General features: G+C 40.5%; 1 protein-coding gene across 1 annotated transcript in view; it reads right to left on the minus strand.

Annotated features, from left to right (window-relative positions):
- SLC15A5 (solute carrier family 15 member 5) overlaps positions 1-21,542 on the minus strand; it is a 65,554-nt gene that overhangs the window by 31,002 nt on the left and 13,010 nt on the right. Inside the window, exons 3-5 of the mRNA XM_054016296.1 lie at positions 20,145-20,314; positions 14,542-14,762; positions 10,510-10,696 (exon numbers count right to left, since the gene is read on the minus strand). Of these exons, the coding sequence (XP_053872271.1) occupies positions 10,510-10,696; positions 14,542-14,762; positions 20,145-20,314 (578 nt within the window). The remainder of the gene's footprint in view (positions 1-10,509; positions 10,697-14,541; positions 14,763-20,144; positions 20,315-21,542) is intronic.

Consider the following 21,542-nt stretch of genomic DNA (forward strand, 5'->3'; position numbering starts at 1 on the left):
TATTTACCACTCCCCCAATCTTTCTGCCATCTGCAAACGTTCAGTGATGACTTGTTTCCTTAGAGGTCATTGATAAAAATGTTAAATAGCATAGTGCCAAGAACCAAACCCTGAACACACCTAGTTAATGATGATTTTGCATTTATGATTATATTTTGACCTTTTTGCCAGTTTTTAAGCCATTTGCTGTGTGCCATTTTGATTTTGTATCATTCTAATTTCTTAATCAAAATATCATGCAGTTCAAGTTAAATGCCTTACAAAGTCGAATACATCAACACTATAACCTTTATCAACCAAACTTGTAATCATATTAAAAAAAGATATCAAGTTAGTTTGACAGGATCTGTTTTCCATAAACTGATCTTGACTAGCATTAATGTTACCTTCCTTTAATTATTTATAAATGAACTCCTCTATCAACTGTTAATTAGCCTGGGATCAATGCCATGCTGACAGCCCTATTGTTATCTGGGCCATTCCATTTACCCTTTTTAAATATTGGAACCACATTAGCTTTCTTCCAATCCTCTTGAACTTCTATAGTATTCCAAAAGTTATTGAAAATCATCACTAATGGTCCAGAAAGCTTCTCAGACAGCTCTTTTAAAATTCCTGGATACAAGTTATCTTGATCTGCTGATTTAAAAATGTCTAGCATCAGCAGCGCTTTTTTTACATCCTCAGTTACTGATGGAATGGAAAGTAATAAATCATCTGGCTTTTCCCCAAATATAAAACAAATATTTATTGAACACTTCTGCTTTTCTGTATTATTATTGACAATGCTACCTTTTCTATCTATGGACCTGCACCATTGTTAGGATTTCTCTTATTCCTTATATACTTAAAAATAAAATTATGTCCTTACTTTGCTGGCCAGAGTTTGCCTTGTGTCCTTTGGCGTCCCTTAGCAATTTTCTATAATTCCTAACTTCCGGTTTCTAGTCATTATTATCAACGTTTCTTCCATTTGTTATATGTTATTCTTATTATAACTGCTTTCCCTTTCCCCTTAAGCCATTTTTTAAAAGTGTGGCCTTTTTGCTTGAATGTGGCTTTTTGGACATCTAGTAAAATGTTCTTAAGCAATCCCCAATTATCATTTACATTTTTCTGTTTAAATTATTTCTCCCAATTGATTTAGCTCATAGTTGTTTTTAGATTTGTGAAATTGGCCCTTTTAAAGCACCAAGTATATTTATTAATTGTTTGGATTTGATTAAATTTATGTGCAAGCAGAATAAAGTCATGATCACTTGTACCTAAGCTACCACTAATTTTTAGTTTTGTGATCAGTTCCTCTTTATCATGACAAAGTCTAATATAAAATCCCCCCCTGTGCTGGATGCAACGCTTCTTGAGTTAGGAAATTGTCATCTATAATTACTTAGAGATTCCAAGGATGGCAGCCTGAGACCTCCTTCACACATCACTCAAGGACTGACTGTATGGTAGGTTAGTGCACACAAGCTTGCTGAGCAGAAACAACCTGCATAGACATCTTGCATCTGAAGAAGTGAGGTTCTTACCCACGAAACCTTGTGCTCCCAATACTTCTGTTAGTCTCAAAGGTGCCACAGGACCCTCTGTTGTCCTTTAACCTGCATAGACACTGCTACAGTGCAGTGGAAGTCACAGAGTGTGGCTTAGCATACTGCTCTTTCATGGACAGCTGGAGAGGGTGCTTCTGAAAAATGACCCAACTGGTCAGGGAAATGTTGTGCTCCTACTATGAGGCCAGGGATTAGTTGTGGATAATAAAGGTATTGTTACCAAGAAGACTACTAAAATATGTTTATGTATTGAGTTTTATGAAGAATTTACATGGGGGAGCTGTTCCTCAATGACATTTTTAATCAAGTTTTATCAAAAATATCTATTGAGGTAACAAATAACATAGGTAACAAATTATATCAATTGAATAAAAACAATTCAACATGAACATAGTGCAAATTTAAGACCAATGGAACTATAGCATCGCCAAACTATGGAGTGGTCACAATCTCCTGTAAGTGATGATGTGTTCTTCTCCATCTCCAGGAGGTTGGTGGGGTGGTATTAGTTGTCAACATTTAGCGTGACCACTAGGGGGCATAGAACAAGGAGGTAAGACTGTGTAGGAAATAAAGTCAGTCTTCTTTTGCATTCACCCCAACCACAGGTGAGTCTCTAATCTCTACCTCGTGTCAGAGTGGGATTAAACAAACATCCATAAGATAACAGAACACCCCTACAAAAAGGGGGGAAAGGGAAACAGAGAAACATGCCCTCCAGACAAGCCAGAACGGAGCTGGGAGAAAAGGCAAAGAAGCCTGAAAACACAGAACCCAGAGAACTCGGTTATAGTGAGTCCAAGCTGCAACAGTGAGTGAGGGTAGAAAAGTGAAGCTAAAGCTGGGGACACAGCAACAACAGTTTGCTCCCTTAAAGGGTCACATCACCTCAATCCACACAGAGGCAAGAAAATAGGGGGTGGGGGTGGAAACACTATAGTATAGGTAAAGTAGTAGAAGTGGCTACATCTTACCAAGCATTTTTTTAAATACCAACCCCAGCAGAATTTGATTTTTGTCACTCTGAGGGATGGCCTCTCTGGCTAAGCAGATTCCAGATGTTCTGTCAGGCTTCCAGTTTACACCAGCAGTTAAAGGAGAAACAAGTTAATACCTTGCTGTATACAATGGGATCTGTAGAAGAGAATATTATCCCTCCCAGAAGCCTCACAACTGCTCAGATGAAATAGTTCAATACAGTTGAAAAATTGGATAAGTATTTCTTGCCACACTGCAATGTGATTTTTTTGAGCAGGCACAATTTCACTTATACAAGCAAGAGAAGGGGAGTCAGTGAATGATTTCATAAACTGCCCTGCACAACTTAATCCAACGCTGTGGCTATGGGGAGATGAGTGAAGAATTTATCAGAGACAGGCTTACTTGAGGGCTGAGGGACAGCCAACTATCAGAAACACTTCAAAATGATCCTAACCTCACACTAGAGACAGCCAAGAACATAGTCCTCCAAAGTCGATACATAAAGAAGCAAGAAATTCGTCTCAGAAGTAACTTTGAGGAAGAATCCACTGTAGATACCAGAGATATGGGGAGGAAAATCTCTCAGGATGTCCAGAAACCAAACCTACCAGACCAGTACAAATACAAAGGGACCCAAAGAGAGTGATTGCTAACATGGAGTAAAGAAAAGGAATACAGCAAGAGCATGAAAGAATGCCCATGGTGTGGCAAACCACCTCACAGCAAACAGCTTTGTTCAGCAAGAAACACCAAATGCAGGAAAGGTCTTTAAAAAAAAAGGGACATTATGCGGCAGTCTGCCAGTCTAAACATATGGTAACAGCTGTCTTTCAAGAACACGACCCAAAAGACACTCCTACTTTAGAGCCGTAGGAGATAACCAAAAAGAACCACCATTGATCATCCACAATTGCCTTGTGAAAATATAAAGCAAACTCCAAAATAGATACAGGCGTTGATATAACAGTGATTTCAGAATAATTTTTCAGTAGGATGAAACCACCAACACGTCAAGAGCTATTGAAAGTCCTAGGACAGTCCCCATTAAATGTGAAAGGAAAATTTTTGGCCACTAACTCAGAAAAAAGACTACATCCAAAGAAGTCTACATTGTAGATGGCCTATGCACTGCGCTACTAGCCACCTACTAATCATAGCCCTAGAACCTGAGATCAGGAAGAGGTTCCCAAAATTATTCCAAGAACTGGAGGAAATGGAGGGAGAAACCACATTAAACTTATACCATTTGCCCTGTTGACACCTCCTCCCATTTCTGCCCAGGGTGAAAGAAGAGTACAGCTGCATAGATCAGATGGGTATAATTTCCAGAATAGACACCCAGCTGAATGGTGTGCTTGCATGGTAGTGGTCCCAAAGCCAAATGACAAAGTTTGGAACTGTGTAAACCTTACTAAGTCCAATAAGAATATCTGTAGTAGAGAGCAACATATACTCCTATATGTTGAATACAGTCTTGGACAACTTACTGAAACAGATGTCTTAAAATTGGATATTCCATCTGGGTTTTGGCAGATACTACTTGCTGCAGAATCTGCAATGTTAATGATCTTCATTATACCTTTTGGAAAGTTTTATTTCAATAGGCTACCATTTGGAATACCATCTGCTCCTGAACACTTCCAAACGACAATGTCAACTCCTGGAAGGGGTTTTCTGCCAAATGGATTCTTATCTCATTATTTACTGATTGACCCTACATGACCAACATCTGTTTACAATCCTGGAAAAACTGGAGAAAGCCAGACTAACACTTAATGACAAGTGCAAATTGTAAAAAGGCAGAATCTCATTTCTAGGCCAGATCATTGATGGGCAAGGATCAGATCAGATTCAGAGAAAGTGCAAGTGATTACCCAGGTAAAGGAGCCTCAAAGTGTCAATGAAGTATGTTGATTCATGGGTATGGTGACACTCCTGGGAAAATTCCTACTTCACCTGATGGTGAGTTTGAAGCCATTATGAGAATTCATGAATTCACAAAATGCTTGGTATTGAGGACATTCAGAGAAATAAAGCAAGACCTGAGCAATACACGAGTTTGAGTCCCGTGTAAGCCAAATAAAACCACTACAGTTTCAGCTGATGCCTCATCTTATGGGATGGGACAGTCCTCCTTCAGGAACAATCACCACTGTGGTGCCCAGTAGCATATGTCTCATGAGCACTAACCAATACATAGCAGCACTGCACAAACAGAAAAAGCAGCCCTAGCCACTGCATAAGCTTGTGAACATTTCTGATAATAATCCTCAGTTTTCCCCTGGGATCCTGGAGGGTATGTCTACACAGCTCACAGAAGCGACCCTCCCAGCCTCGGTCAACAGACTTGGCTTTGCAGGGCTTGTGCTCTAAAAACAGCTGTGTAGACAGCACTTTGAAGTTGTGGCTCAGGCTGGAGCTTGGCTCTGAAGCATGGGAGTCAGGAGGTGGTCTTGACCTTTGTAACAAAAGGTGCTCCATCACAGCTGTTTGCATCTGCATTGTGTCCTTTTCCAGAGTCAGCTACTCCATTTTGAGCCTTTGTGATTGCTCCAGGAAACCTTTTCTCCACACTTCCCTCTTTGCAGTGCCTCATTCCTTGAACATATCCTTGTGTCCTTTTTTCCCTCCCATCAGAAGTTTGTCAGCCTCTCAGCAGGTGATAAGTCCCCTATATGCATGGAGCAGTGTGTTACAGGTGCTAAAGGGAGTCAGAAAAAACAGAAGTACATACTGTATCACTCCTAGTCTCCATGCTGACAATGATAAAATATTGCTTTTCCTCGCAATTTTGGAATGTGGAATTCTCTTCCTACTCTGGCTCATTTTGAGATGGTAAGACATTTTCCAAATTACTTCCCTCTTGTATAGGACCCTTTAAAAATACTGGCTGGGTGGGTGAAGGGGTCAGCAAAGGGCAGATTGTTAATTTCAAGTGCACCTCTGCTGGCTGTCCTTCTGTTGGTGGATGTTACCTTCAGGCAGGTCCCCAGGAGACATAGAAGAGACTCGTTCAGAAAGGCAATGGGCAAACCCAGAAGATATGCAGTGCTGGCCTTGACCAGGATGATGTCCCTCCCAGCTAGTGCAGGAGTAGAAGGGAAACACTAGTTATATAAGCAGTCTTGAGAGAACTACTTTGCCTTGCAATGTGCATGTCAAAATAGGGCTCTGGCTTTGACTTAAATTCTCTTTTATGACACTCACAAATCAGCATAAAGTATACTGCAAAATAAATAGAATCCTGCAATAATTGCTCTAATTCCAAGGATTTCTGATAACCATGAATGCCTTAAAACTCCCCATGCATTTACTTCAAAATTTCAAGTTGGCTAAAAGCTGAGGCCACTAATGGCACTGTGAGCCAAGCACAAGGGATGATGCTGTGGATGATGGGGGAGGAAAGGAGAGCATCTCAGGAAGGGGGAAAATGAAGCAGCAAGTGTTGCTGATGGTTGTGGGATTTAATACTCCAAGGAAATAAAACATTCTCTCTTTAAATCTGTGGCACAAATACCATTTTGAGCAAGTTGCAGGGTGAAGGGGTTAAAAGTCCAGCAGAAAGAGAGAGGCTACTGGTGTTACCTAACATGGCGGTAGACAGCTGCTTTACCCAGAAAAAAAGGTGTTTGAATTCCTCTGTATTGTTGTATTGTAATACGGGGCACAATAATTAGTGGTACAACTCCCATCCACTGCATTTTCAGGTTGGCTGCTGGTAGAGCTCTCTTCAACAGCAGTTTCAGTATGGCTGGCCACATGGAATTCTTGTATAATCTCTGAATCTGCTGTGTCGTACTGTTCTTGGGTGCCCAGAAAAATCTCCTCCTGATCAGACCTCCTCCTACACATGGGGTCAAGGGCCCTTTCCATATTGTCTTGGAAACTTTGTGGAAAACTATCCATCATATCATTCTTAGGTGTGGTGGTAGCATTGCTTGTAAAAATGAGGTCCAGGTCCTTGTAGTATGGGTGGGTAGTGGGAGCATTACTAGAGGCCCCACTCTTGTTCCTTGCTTTTGGGTACTTCTCCTGGAGCTCCTTTGCTTAGACTTGGCACTGAAACCAGCTCTGGGAGCATGCCCTCTCTTCATTTGTTCTGACTGTGTCCTGATGAGGTTTGCATTCCAATAACTTCATCGGATGGGACTAGCTCTCCAAAAAGGTCAATCAAGTCCAGGAGCTCTGCAGCGGTCTGTAGGGAAGCATGGATGCTTTAATGGGTTTGTGACCTTACCACTACCTGGTATTGGAACGGGGCACTTCTGACTGCATGCCATCATTTAAAGGGAGGGAGAACATCTGGCCAAGATGACCCCAAAGCAGTGGATGGTACAGAGAGAGGCCAATCCAGGTGTGGGATAGCAGTTGGAGTACTGCCAGAAATAGCGTAGTTAGGAATTGGATGTAGTGGTAGACTTGGCTGCATAAATAGGGAAATATTAAGTAGCAGCAAGGAGGTAATATTATCTTTGTATTTGGCACAGGTGTGACTGCTGTCCAGTTCTGGTGTCCACAATACACGAAAGAAGTTGAAAAATTGGAGATGGTTCAGAGAAGAGCCATAAGAATGATCAAAGGATTAGAAAACAAAATCTGCCTTATAGTGACAGACTCAAGGAGCTCAATTTATTTAGCTTAACAAAGAGAATGTGATTTGATCACAGTCTAAGTACGTACGTGGGGAACACATATTTGATAAAGAGCACTTCAGTCTAGCAGGCAAATGCTGGAAGTATGAAGTTAGACTAATTCAGACTGGAACAGTGAGGGTAACTAGGTATTGGGACAACTTTCCAAGGGTTGTGGGGATTGTTCATCACTGGCAATTTTAAAATCAAGATTAGTAATATTTTCTAAAAGATCTGTTCTAGTTCAAAGAGAAATTCATTGAGAGAAGTCCTACAGCCAGTGTTATGCAGGAGGTCAGACTAGATGATCACTGTGGTCCCTTCTGGCCTTAGAATTGATTAATGTGTAGCACGAACCATGACATGAACAAATGGTGAAGTAGAGTTACTCCTGTTCCAAAGGGGATTAATTACTGTGACCTAAAATGTTGAATAATTCACTTTTAAAAAAATGCTGTGTGTGGACGCAAGGCACTTGAAGGTGAATAAACTTAAATTAATGCGATGTATGATCCCTGTGTAACCATGCCCTTAGGGACAGAATAGCAGGGCTTTAGCGGAGGTTTTTCCAAGAGAAGGTCCCCTGAGTGCAGTTTGTGATCTTCGTTCAAAGGAACAGAACTTGTGCACATCCTGTAAACAAATTGCACTAATATCTTGATTCTGCCTCACCTATTTTCCAGTGGGAAAACCTTTGCCTGCAAAATTAAAGAATCCTCTACCAGAAATCTCTAAGAACCCTAAAGTGTGTTATTACCTGGCAAAGAGACAACATTTCCTACCTCTAGTTGAGCCTGAAATGCATTAAATATCAACCTAACCTAGGAATTACCATGCAGTCCATCTAATCCAGTCTCTTATCTGCAACAGCAGCCAATTCCAGTTGCTTCAGAGGAAGATGCAAGAAATCCTACAGTAAGCAATTATGGAATAGAGAAAGTTTATTCCTAACTCCCTTTTATATCCTGCAGCAAAAGGATTAATATCACCTTATTTTAAAAAATCCTTATTGTACATCTGGATATTATCATTATCCACATATATGGCCATTTCTTTTTTGAATCCTTGTCACTTTATTGAATCAAGAAATATAAGAATTCCACAAATATGAGAAATAATCTTAAAGAAGTTGACTGAATACATGCACATCTGAGAGAGAGGTTCAGGTTCAGAATAAGTTTGGGGCTAAGATTTAGGTTCGCTAATTTTTCATATCAGTTCAATCATCCCTAATTTATAAAAAGAAAACAATGTTTTTGGAAGATCTAATATAGTCTATTGCAGGGGTCGGCAATGTTCGGCACGCGGCTCGCCAGGGTAAGCACCCTGGCGGGCCGGGCCAGTTTATTTACCTGCTGATGCGGCAGGTTCGGCCAATTGCGGCCCCCACTGGCCACGGTTCGCCGTCCCGGGCCAATGGGGGCGGCGAGAAGCGGTGCAGGCGAGCAATGTGTTGGATTAATAATGCATAGTTTATATTATTTATGCAGTTACATCTTTAAAGATTTTTAGTCTTTAGCCAGGTTCTTTGATATTAACCTGATCATGAATAAGGAATGTAGTAGGTTAATGTTTTCTTGTAACTTTGTCTTAATTTTTTTTTTTTTTAAAGTTTCTCTAATATCACTGTTATTGGGTTTCTTTTTTGTTATGAAACTTGCATTTGAATGCATTAGGACCTGGCTTAAAACCAACAGCCTATTTACACTTTCAATTTTGCTCCTGCAAATAATTGTGAACCTAATTAACTTCTGGCACAAAATGCTGGCACTTTCAGCTCTAGCAGATTTGCAGGTGCAATCATGAGTTAGATATCTAACAGCCATCGCTTGCACACACAGTTAATTGCACCTCAAGTTATTTGTGGGCACAAAATGGGAGGCTATTTTTAAAAATGGAACCATTAAGAATAAGCCACCTCATGTATTCTGCTGCAGTAAAGAACAATAAGATAGTACCCTAGCACCCATTTGGAATTTCCATGGTTTTAAGGAAAACATTATTATCTGAATGTACTTTTTGTGGTTTAATTTAGATGTTTTTTGAAAACCAGGGTTAATTGCCACCTGCTGGGTTATACGCTTCTAGTGTGTGTAAGACTTAATAACAGCCTTAATTGGTCTAACTTTAGTCAGATTAATACTTCTGCATTTCAGCACTGACTGTGCTCCATGCCACAGGGCACTGAATTAATACAGAAGAGGAAATACTGGTTTATGAACAGTTTTGTCTCAAAAGTTTACACTGCAGGGTGGATGATAAAATAAACAGGAATAGAGTTCGCTTTGTCTAGAAATCCTTGTGACTGGAGACAGATTTAAATAAATAATGGGTGAACATTGTTCTTCTCAGATATGAACTGGCAAGAGATGAGTTCCAAATTTGCAAAATTTGTCTCTAGATGTGAAATGCCCCAACATTTTGGGAGAGATTTAGAATCATGGTTATTGCTTGACCTCTTACAGAAATAGAGCCTACTGGGAAATTCATATTTTGATCCAGATTTAGACTGGAGAAGGTAGCCGAGACACTAGGTCTGACAAGCTCTGACTCTCAATTGGACTGCCCAGGGACCCAAACAAGAACTGCTTTTGCTCACTTTGAACTGTAATTGTTAAAGACTCTGTACCTAGGGCATCTGCAAACTTTTCCTTTCCTACCAGCCCCAGTAAAATATCTTTTCACTTAGGCATTTGTCTGAGTGGTTATTGGGCCCCACCAGGACTATTGCCTACAAGGCCTAGCGGCTGAAGCACCTACACTGGTTGCCTCTGAGTGGTGTACACCGAGCACATGACTGGCACCCAAGGACTTTAGTGTGTTCTAGCACTGCGCAGCCACAACAAATACACATTTGTAAATGTTTCATGGTTATATTTACAGAGGGTAAAGACAAGACACAACTTTTCATACTTGGAAAAACAGGCATTATAGGAATCAAACTGGAACTAGCAGAAACCTTTTAGGTGGTTAGCAAATTCTCACCCAAGGACTCAGGTCTGTCCCTCTAGTACATCCTTGAGTGGTTTGTCTCAAAACTTTGTCTGTTTTTAGTGGCTCAAGGCAAAATGATTTCCCCCAACCTGTCTCTAAATGGAGGTGGAGATCTTTTCTTAATCACCAGCATGTTTCCTTGGCTCAGTTACAACCAATCATTTCAAGTAGTATCCATCCTGGGGACAACCCCAAAACAGTTGGTTTTCCATCTCAGCGTTCATAATTTCACATACGCCGATAGCGTCATCCAGCAAGTGCACCCTTCTTATCCATCAGCTAATTTAGTATTTCAATCAGGAATGAAATGCAGATGAAGACCCTATACATATGTATTTCATACTCACTAATGTAAACTGTTGGAGAGCGTCTGCCTCTCTTGGAACTCAATAGATGAGTGTTGATGCATTCCAAAACAGGAGCAAGGATTAATAAGGGTATGATGCTTATCACATTCATTGCTGCAATTGGCAAGAGAAATCCATTCAAATTCAAGTCGGAATTCATGGTCTGGAGATAATATCCTGAAGGAATCTGCATTGGGGAAAAACCCTGTTTATTAGTATACTAGTTTTAGGCTTTTTTGAATGGACAAAATTCTAATATATTTGGAAACCTCTTCCAAATGGATCTTGTTCCATCTTCTCTTCTCCAAGTTGAAATGCTACTTGCAGATCTGTTACTAGACTCTCAAAGAGAAGGCCCAACCATAACAAAATTAATCAATTATCTGCCTGCTGTTGTGATGCTGTCATCATCATCCTCTGTTGAGAGCTAAATTTTTACCTCTGTTTCAATTGCCCCTCAGTATAACAGGATCAGCAAATATTACCATTGAGTATCAGCTTCTTTGTCTATCCTTCATTAAAGCGATTGATTGAACTCATAGCAGTAACTCTGAAAGAAGTTTTAGTTGCTCCTTATACTGCAGGAAAACAATTTTTTTAATAGAATTGTTCAGCCACAAACCTCCCATAGGAAAGTGAGACATGAACTTATTTTACAGAAAAAAACAAGCAGGAATATATCATTATAAAGACAGCAGTAATTTTTTAGATACCCATGTCAGCAAGTCATATCTAACAGATGCACCAGCATGATGTACAGGATGAATATTTGGCCATGCTCTTTAGAACCGGACTAACACTTGCAAAACTTGATTGATAAGCATAACAGTAATAAACAGCATTTCTCTGTATTTCTAGGTCAGTAAATGAAGAGAGAAACTGATAATTGGAAGGAGAGAGGCCCACTAGTGCCAGTCCCCCAAGTCCAGGGAAATCAAAGTAGTTTTATAGGATCCGATCGGTGTATCCCACCACAACAGGAGACAGTTTGTATTTCTTTTGTATCTTACAATGAAGGTCTATCTAGGTGTAGCGCCCCCTCTCCATCCGGTTACCTTCTTTAATGCCAATCTGCTTACAGGTTTTGATGGACAGGTTTGGGTTCTTCTGGATCCCGCCACCCACTCAGCAGGGTGTATCTTCTTTATCTTTTCCTATGAATTTATTTGGTGGTGCCTCCACCCCCCTCGCTCTTTCCTGGCAGGGTCAGCAGGGCAGGTTGTGAGGAAAATTCTAACCACAGAGTAATTCCCCACTTATTTGCTAGATAGTTGGAGACTTCCAAGAAATAACACAAACACATACAATATATTCAACACAATAATTATATTAAATAGGAGACAAATCTAACATAACAGGGTAAAACACTATTTTTAGGTTCACCAGTGCCCACGCTGCTAATACCTGTGATTTTCCCCAGTCATGTGACTTGGTGTAGCAAATGTAAGATTAGTGTCCCATTGGTACGCATTCTTTGTTGGAGCCTTTGATGACCTATAACCACAAAATTCTTCTCTGCAGTGGTTTAGCAGTGTGGCTGATGGGGTTCAGTACAGCCCAAAGGACTCAAGTGGGAGAAGGTGGTAAATCCCTCCAGAGGTTTAATATGCAGCAGGTTATAAAATCCCCAAACCCTCACTCCCTGGCTTGAGGACACAGTTCAGGGGGTCCCCAAAACAAATTCACTGACCGACTAACTAAAAGATGGTGCACTCACAAACTCCACGAATGATCCTTAGGTTTGGAGATGACGCTGGACTCCTCAGTCACTGCAGAGGGGCTGATCTCTGCTCGCTGGGATCCTCTTCAGGCAGGAATCAGGCTGCTTCGGTCCCAGGATTTCCCCTCACCACAAAGGGGTACAGGGCTCAAGGTGCAGATTACACAACTGTACTAAAATCCAAACTGTAGTCTCCTAGCCAAGTGTCCAGACACACACACAGCAGGCAACAGCCCTGAACTAGCGGACAGAGCAGAGCTGACCATGTGGTGACTGGTCTCACCTCGGGAGCTGGAGGGCTAACTCAGCCTGGCTGGGGAAGTTTCTATAAACATTGATGAATTAAGCCTCTCAATCCCTACATGCAGCAGGGAAGTGTCATTATACAGACTGATAGGGAGAGAGAGATAGGTGACTTGCCCAGGTCACACTGAACAGCTGGGTATAGAACCCAGATCTCTTGATGCCTACCCCTGTATCTTTACCACAAGTCTATGCCTTCTACTCCTGCTAACTCTCCAGAATAAGATGAATCTCAGTAAACCCAGTTATCTGCTGATGGACCCAATGTAAATCAATTCAATTAAATGCATTTGAGCAAGAATCTCTGATTTGACAAATGTATGAAACTAATGTTATTTACATTAGCTTTGTTTTCCATAATGCTTTCAGATGAGACATAAAACTGAGGTCTGGAGCACTTACACAGAGGACCCCATGGTGCTTCTCATAACATCATCATGTTAATCTTAGTTTCCTGGGGAAATTCCAACTCCGATAATTACTTTCCAATTACTTAAGTCTCTTGCTGCTTCAGTTAGATCTAGTATTCAATTGCTGTCCTAAATTGTTGTTCAGTGTTGTTAGGCATTCCTAAAACAGTTGAGTTACTATGTTTTCACCTTTAAGGTGTCTGCAAGTCAGTGGTGGACAAAATGATTCCAGTTTGTTCAGGACTTTTAGGGTTATTCAGAATGTTAAATCTCTTTAAAAAAAAAAAAAAAGAGATTTTCCACTGCTCATCTCCAGAGGAGGATACAAACTATGCAAAAACTTAAGGTGAACAAAAAAATGGTGGCTGAACTCAGAATGGTTGCTGCACAACTTATAGACCTCTGGTTTCTGTTACCAATTGCACATGAAAATCGATGTTATTAATAGGAATAACATTATCACCAGGAATCACGGGCACACAAATCTGCTCATAATATAGAGAAAGCGCTATTCATCTTTACAGAAGCAATATTAATCGATTGCCTAATCAAAGAAAAGGCTCAAGCCTTGAAATCATTGCTTCCTCTGCCTCAAGTGCAAAAATCATCCCCTTCAAAATTTTTGACTCCCTTTTCAAATACATGCCTGAATATTCTGACTATAATCAATGTCAATAGAGGTTCATTGTCACCTTGTAGTGGCTAGTAATGTCAAGTGTCAACATCAACTTTTTTATTTTTAGGAAAAGGCTGTCTCAGGAATGACTGTCAATAATAGCAGTATAATTAAGATATGGTATTTTAAGATTTTTTTCCTCAAGCAGCCTAGCACTATGCACTAATTTTAGCACCAATCAGTGGAAGTGAAGTACAAAGCCTGCTCAGTAACATAGAGCTAAGCAGGTTGCCACAGGGTAAACTATCTTGAAAACTTTTGCTTAACCTGGAACATCCAGTCAAAAAATCATGTCTACCTAAGTAGATCTGCATGATACTTTCACATTTATACAGCACCTCTTCCCCAGAAGCAGAGAGACCCCTACACAGGCTGTGAAAGGATCACTTTATCCACCACTGAAATACACCCACCTCTGGGGCGGGACACACCAGCAACACATCCCCTCCAGCGCAGTATAAAGAGTATACAACTAGGACTACAGAGAGAGTCTGCGGTGGAAAATATCAAATGAATTACAATTTGTTGAGGAAATTGGAGATAATTGTATTTCTAACGAGCACTGGTATTCTGTCTTTAATAACCACAAGTGCGTAGGTCCTCACCTGAATCCACAGCAACTCCAGCAGCAGAGCACCCTAGCACTGGGTACTGGAACAATAATGATTCAAAGAAAAAAGTAGCACGTACTGGTCTTCCTGTGTCACCTGAGGCTCTCTCCCAAGTGCTGACCAAGCCAATCATCCTTCGTTTATGAGAGTCAATGTGACCATAGCCTGGTAAGTTTTAGTAAATCAAGACTACTGTACTGGTAAAGCAGCTGTTGAAGACCATACCAAGAAACTAGATATACAATTGTATTAAATATATTTCATCATATTTTAATAATCATGGGAATTTAGGATTAAAAGCTTTTTACTCACCTGAATGATGCACATTCTATATAGAATTTGAAAGGCAAAGAGCGGAAAGAGCCTGACAAGCACCTTAGTGCTTTCCACATGAGTCTCACTGTACCAGCCACCGTAGTTTTCCTTGGCAAGATCTAACCAGCTTGTCACATCTCCACGAAGGCGGCGGTATCTCACACAGCACATTCTCAGTGCATGAGCAACTACCCCACAGGTGGTCAGCTGGGAACTACCTGCGAATGATCAGAGACATCATGCATCAGTACATTTTACTTGCTGCCAAACTGAAGACAAGCCAAATGGCTTTTGGAACAAAATACAACTGGGTATGATTTATATTGGTCATTTCCAAAGGATGTAGCAGACCAGATTTGTTCCAATGCATTCATCTTTACAAGACAACTTGAACATATAGGGCCAAGTCTGGTTGCAGCATCCACCCTAAACTGCCCTACTGAAGGTACATAGGTTGTGGCCTTGTCTTCAGTAGGAAGAATGATTTTTTTTTTAATACCCGTTAACACTTTGGAAAGATTTATTGTTATGGCTGAGCAGGTACTATATTAATATTTTCCGTTGAATGTGTTTTGTATTGATTTGATCTGGGTCGTTTTCCATTCAAGCCAGTAGTGAGCTATTGTATGCCCGCCAACAATACTGTCAATGAAAGAGGGAGGCACTGGTGAATTGAGGTATGGCTCAGCGGATGCTAATGGGATAGAGAACTTGTCATGGTCATATTTCATGGTCAGGTTAGTCATTATTAAAAATATTACCTTCTGATGGCCATGTGATAGGCTGTCTGAAATAAATTAGGGGTTCTCAGTCTAGTTCCTAGCAAAACAACAAAAACCTCAACCGCAATTACCATCCTTGTTGTCAGTCTCAGAGAAACCAGCAATGGTACAAGTATGGAAACTTAGACAGGAAGGATGGTTCAGTCATTCGGTCCTAGCCTAGGGCCTGGGAGTCCTATGATCACATTCCTGCTCTGCCTGTGCAACCTCAGGCAAATCACTTACTCTCTGTGCCTCAGTTCCCAATCTGTCAAACGGGGTAATAGCACTTCTCTATCTCACAGGGGTGTTTGAGTCACTCGGATACTACAGTAAAGGAGGGGTAATATGAGTATGATTAGATAGATAGATGGATCTTAAATGCCTTTATCCCACAAAGGTCATCCCAGGGTTGAGACATACTGGCAGGGAGGTGTGAGGTAAGTTTGCATTGCTGCTGCCTGGGCCCTATTTTATTTATTTATGGTGGAGTTCATCTCCTGAGTTGGCACCTATCGCAAACATTGTATTTATTCACTTAATGTCAGGAAAGAACTAAGAAAGCAATGGCTATTGGCTAATCAAGATTTAAACCCACTCTCTGGCTGCTTAGTATCCACAGCTGGACTGTTGGCATTGATAAATAAGATCTCCCTAACAGAGAGGGAAATATACAATATGGATTCAAGTTATCGAGTCTTCTGGCTTACGTACTCTTTTTTTAAAAAAAGTTTTGAGGTCTAAAAACATAACCAAGAAGAAAAAGCAATCTTTATAAGAGTGTTCAAATTAAGATAAACTGATCAGAAAAAAGGAAGAGGGTATAGATTCTGGATTCTCTAATCAGTATGAAGAGGCCTTTTAGAAGTGAAAATGGACATGAGAGAACTTGCGTAAGGGTATAGTTTTCACCAGCTGTCGTGATTTGGGGCTGTAGCTAGCTATCTGATGTTTACCCACATGGGCTGATCTCTAGCTTTTTGCCCCACAGTTGACATTGTGTCATTACAAAGAATGCACTCATTTACAGGAGGTGCAGTTACAGCCTAGTCCTGTGAGAATTGAGGAACCCTGGACTCCTCTTGAAATCAGCCCTTTCAGGAGATTAAGGTCTTAGACAGCTGTACCCATTTATTAAATAGGTGGACAAGATGAATAAAGAAAAATGTTACACCTTAAGAAATGTTTGCGCTGTAGCATATCCAGTTTATTGCAGATTACACACTTGGAAACAACCACTATTAAAAAATTCAGACTTAAGTTCCATTATTCACATTGGAAAGAAGATTTAACATGGATGACAGGTTATTGTTGAGCCCTGACATTTCAAGGCATTTCTTATTAGAACAATTTCTCTCCTTTCATAATACAGTCTGAGAATCAACCACTTGTGAAGATCTAGAAAATATTTTGTTCTGCACAAGAGTAAGAAGGCAATGATATATTTACTTGCAGTATACTATTTAGCTACTAGATATTTCTGAACAATGTGTAGAGTTCCAGACGGGTTGTGGTCCCTCCCTGGTAAACAAGACAGACAAATCTGGAACTCAACCTGTGTATGAAGCTTGTTTATCTGTAGTTGCAGTTTTGTTTAAATGAACAACTTGGGTGAAATTCTGGCCTCAGTGATGTCAATAAAAGCTTTGCCACTGATATTAATAGTGCCAGGAGTCACCCCTGCTTTTTAAGGAGGAGTGTAATTTCAGAGAAATACTCTGTTCGAATTTTGACATTAATTGAAGCAGTAATTCAGGAAGGCATGGGGTAAGAAGGGCAAAGGGAGAAGATACAGAAAGCATATGATATGCAGCACTATCATTGAAACAGATATCTGTTCTACAGACATAACCATGTACTTCAGTATATATCAACATTATCCATTTCATGTTTATACAAGTTGAGATTTTTAACGTTTCCTTGGAAATGTACATCTGTTTAGACACTAAAATAAAAACATTTAGAAAGCAATCTTTCCCCTTCTTTATACTTACTGCTTTTGGCTCTGATGTTCTGCTACTCTGACCTTGATCTAATCATGAATATCTATGCTACTTAATTATAATAAAAAGCCTACATTGTACTCTAGATGGTAGACACACATTTTCTCTCATCTTTGGTCACCTGCCAGTTCTTAAAATTATAGCAGTGGGAAGAAATGCAAATGAAGTCAATGCTTGACCGCTAAACATGATGGAATGCATGGTCCACATTGGAAATGTTACCTTAAAATAAAAAGGGAGCATATATAAAAATCATTTCTTTAAGGTCACCTCTGAATTTGAATTATGGCTCTAAAGAATTTCCAATGTAGTCATTTTATTGGAAGGAGCCAAAATAAGGATTAAAAGCCCTCAGATTACTACTCCAAAAATGGGCAATTTTGTTGAAACTTGCAAAATATTAATTAAACCAAACAACATTCATTCAGAAAAACATTAAGCAATGATATACAAACAAGTTCTGCCTGTGCTGACTTTGTAGGGCAATTAATATTTTTGTAAGGCCACTTCTACTACCAAAAAGTTCTTGGTGTCTCTTGTTGTCTTTGCTGTGACCCTAAGGACCTGAGTAAACCTTGCTAGTGACTTCGGTGCTGTGAATTTTCCATAACAGACAGGCTGGCTCAAGCTGCGAAGTTCAGATACAAATTTCCTCATGCTAAGTACATTCAGATCCACGGCTTTTGTTCAGATATGTCCTTGGTGTCAACATACTATGAGCCAGAATCTCCAATGTCTTCAGTTTCTGTCAGGAATTTTCAAAGGAGTCCATTGAAAAAAATCAATGGAATTTGGGTCCCTAACTTCCTGAGGCTCCTCTGAAAATCCCAGCCTTTGTTCTTTGCACCTGTACACATTACGTGCAACACTACCAATGTGATTTGATAAAGCTTATACTTGTGCAAAATGGGAGTAAAATATTCTCCAAAGCGCAATGTAGTAGAGACTCAGAAGAGGTGTGTGATTTGCTGACTCATTGTTGTACGTGACATTGCCCCACCTTGATAGGGTGACCAGATAGCAACTGTGAAAAAATGGGATGGGGGTGGAGGGTAATAGGCGCCTATATAAGAAAAAGTCCCCAAAAATGGGACTGTCCCTTTAAAAATGGACCATCTGGTCACCCTACACCTTGACCTTAGGGTACAGGGAATGGTTCTCAGAGGACACAGTTCTCAGGGGGGATAGCTCAGTGGTTTGAGCATTGGCTTGCTAAACCCATGGTTGTGAGTTCAATCCTTGAGGGGTCCATTTAGGGAACTGGGGTAAAAATCTGTCTGGGGATTGGTCCTGCTTTGAGCAGCGGGTGGGACTAGATGACCTCCTGAGGTCCCTTCCAACCCTGATAGTTTATGATTCTATGACTTCAGCATGGGGCTTGAGCAGCCCTGGCAGTAGCCAGCCTTGTTGGGGAGACTGGTTTTATTCACAAATGGAACTCAAAAGGAAATAGCACAAAGCCCAGGGAAGCTTTGTCTTGTCTCCACTTAGGTGAATTGTATTTGAAGCAGGTAGGAGAAGCCACCTGATCACAGCATCATGGGGTTGAATCTTAATCTCACCTTGGAGCTCAAAGATGCTTCATATATGTGAGTAATTAATGTGTCTGAAAATTCCAGAAACAATAGCCATCATTCAAAAGTAAGAGACACAAGGTGGGGGAGGAAATAGCTTTTATTGCACCAACTTCTGTTGGGAGAAGGGACAAAGTTTTGAGCTTCACCAAGGTCTTTCTCAGCTCTGTAAAACTTGAAAGCTTGTCCCTTCCACCAAGAGAAGTTGGTCCAATAAAAGATATTACCTCACCCACTGTCTCTCTTATCCTGGGACCAACATGGCTACAATAACACTGCCAACATCCATCTAACTATATTTCTCCACTGATTAAACAATCAGGGTTTATTTTAACATTAAAGCTTTTATTGTCTTTTTTGGAAGCTTAATTTCTTGCATTTGGTAGGGTTCCCCTCCTCCTACTGCATACAAATTGCATTTTACAAGTTATAAAGCAGAATCAAAGTACTTTAAGGAGTTGCTATAGGTTAAAATGTTGCAACAAGCTGGGAGATGCAGTAAAAATTTCTTTGTTTTAAAGTACTCAAAGCTATCTGCATGTTTAAACAGTTCAACATTTCTAATATTTAGTTTTAGGGATACAGCAGACCTTCAGAGTTATGAACACCAGAGTTACGAACCGACCAGTCAACCACACACCTTATTTGGAACCGGAAGTGCACAATCAGGCAGTAGCAGAGACAAAAAAACCAAAACCAAAACCTGTAAAACTACTAAAAAAATAAAGGGAAAGTTAAAAAAAAATTGACAAGGTGAGGAAACTGTTTCTATGCTTGTTTCGTTTAAATTAAGATGGTTAAAAGCAGCATTTTCCTTCTGCATAGTAAAGTTTCAAAGCTGTATTAACTCAATGTTCAGTTATAAACTTTTGAAAGAACCATACCATTTTGTTCAGAGTTACAAACATTTCAGAGTTACGAACAACCTCCATTCCAGAGGCGTTTGTAGCTCTGAGGTTCTATTGTAATAGCCTACATTGCAGCAATGATAGCTTTAAAATAGAAAATCAGCATCAGATCTCCCGTGATGCAGCCACCTCCTGGTAAGGGCCTGTTTTAACTGGTTTTGTATGGGCCTGATTCTGCAAAGTGCTGAAGTTAATGGCAGTAGAAGATGTTCAGCCCTTCACAGGAGGCACTCAGCAGGATTAAGTCCAAAATGAGTGCAGACAGAATGGATGTAGCTTTGGGGAAAGAACAGTTAAACAATTTTTTAAAGTCACCTTTAAAACATTTCTAAGAGACAGATATTTGCATCTTACCTTTTTTGGGCTGGTAAATCATTTCACTGCGCACCATGTGAATTGTGATCAGGGCCATAAGCACAGACACAAATGGGATAAGAAAACCAAGGTTCTTGGCCAAAGATTGCTGGATATAAGAAATGCTAACAAAGACAACTGCTGAATTTAAGTTAACCAGCCAATAAAACCTATGGTAAACAGACAAAAGTTATTCTAAGAGGGAAACTGGTGAAGAGATGCAAGTAATTAAGAATGCAATTCTGTTGCAAAAAGTAGTTTTAAGCATTCTGAAGTTAAAAAGTTTCCTTACTTTAACAACATTGAGTGGGGTGTATTTACACCTGTGTGGTATGCACCACACTGCACTGGATCCTGCATAGCCTGAGAGTTTACATGAACTTTCACTTGATTATGGGAGAGTCTCAGTATTTACTTATAAAAACAGACCAAGTTTCTAGCCCACATGGTTGTAGAAAAAATATTGATGCCTAAAGGCTCAAAAGCCAGAAGACAAAAAGTACCCCCATTTTTTTAGACTCATGATTTTTAAATTAATCTCTTGGTTTATGGATGCCTGAATAAGGTTTTTGAATATGTGGAGTTGGCAATACCGTTTCGAAGGAAGATGAAAAAACCCATAATGCCCCATGCCAAATGTATAATTCTATACACAAGGAGAAAGTGTTTCCTTGCTGACTCTAGCACAGTGGTGGACAACCTACGGCCCATCAGGGTAAACTGACTGCGGGCCGTGAGACATTTTGCGGAAGTTGACCGTCTGCGTGCATGGTCCCCTGCAGTTCGCAGTGGCTGTAGTTTGCTGTTCCCGGCCAATGGGAGCTGCGGGAAGTGGCAGGATGCAGGGACGTGCTGGCTGCTGCTTCCTGCCCTGCCACTCCCATTGGCCGGGAACGGTGAACCGCGGCCACTGGAAGCTGGGGCGGGAGGGGGGCCATGCCTGCAGATGGTCAACGTCTGCAAAATGTCTCGTGGCCCGCAATCAGCTTACCCTGATGGGCTGCATGTGGCCCGCAGGCCGTAGGTTGCCCACCACTGATCTAGTCTGACCTCCTGCATAACACGGGCCAAAGAAATCTCACTCAGTAATCTCTGTATCAAACTTGAGACACCTTATTATTGCCCTGATTTTCAGAGAGTGGATACTCAGCATGAAAATGACAAAAATCAAGCCTCTTTAAAACATGTCTCAAACTTCTGAATGGGTTAAAAAGCTAATGCTATTTTAAAGAATATAAACAAGAACTCAACAATCAACAGAACACATTGCTTAGATTTCTTTTGTATGCAGTTTCAGTATCAAAGTGAGAGCACCACCACAGTTGTCACCCTTGCTGAGAGCCACTGCACTGAGAGCAAGGACTGACTGAGCATGGAGGTAACTGATTTCACACCCAT

This window comes from Malaclemys terrapin, chromosome 1 (assembly GCF_027887155.1).
Source record: "Malaclemys terrapin pileata isolate rMalTer1 chromosome 1, rMalTer1.hap1, whole genome shotgun sequence".
Lineage (NCBI taxonomy): Eukaryota > Metazoa > Chordata > Testudines > Emydidae > Malaclemys > Malaclemys terrapin.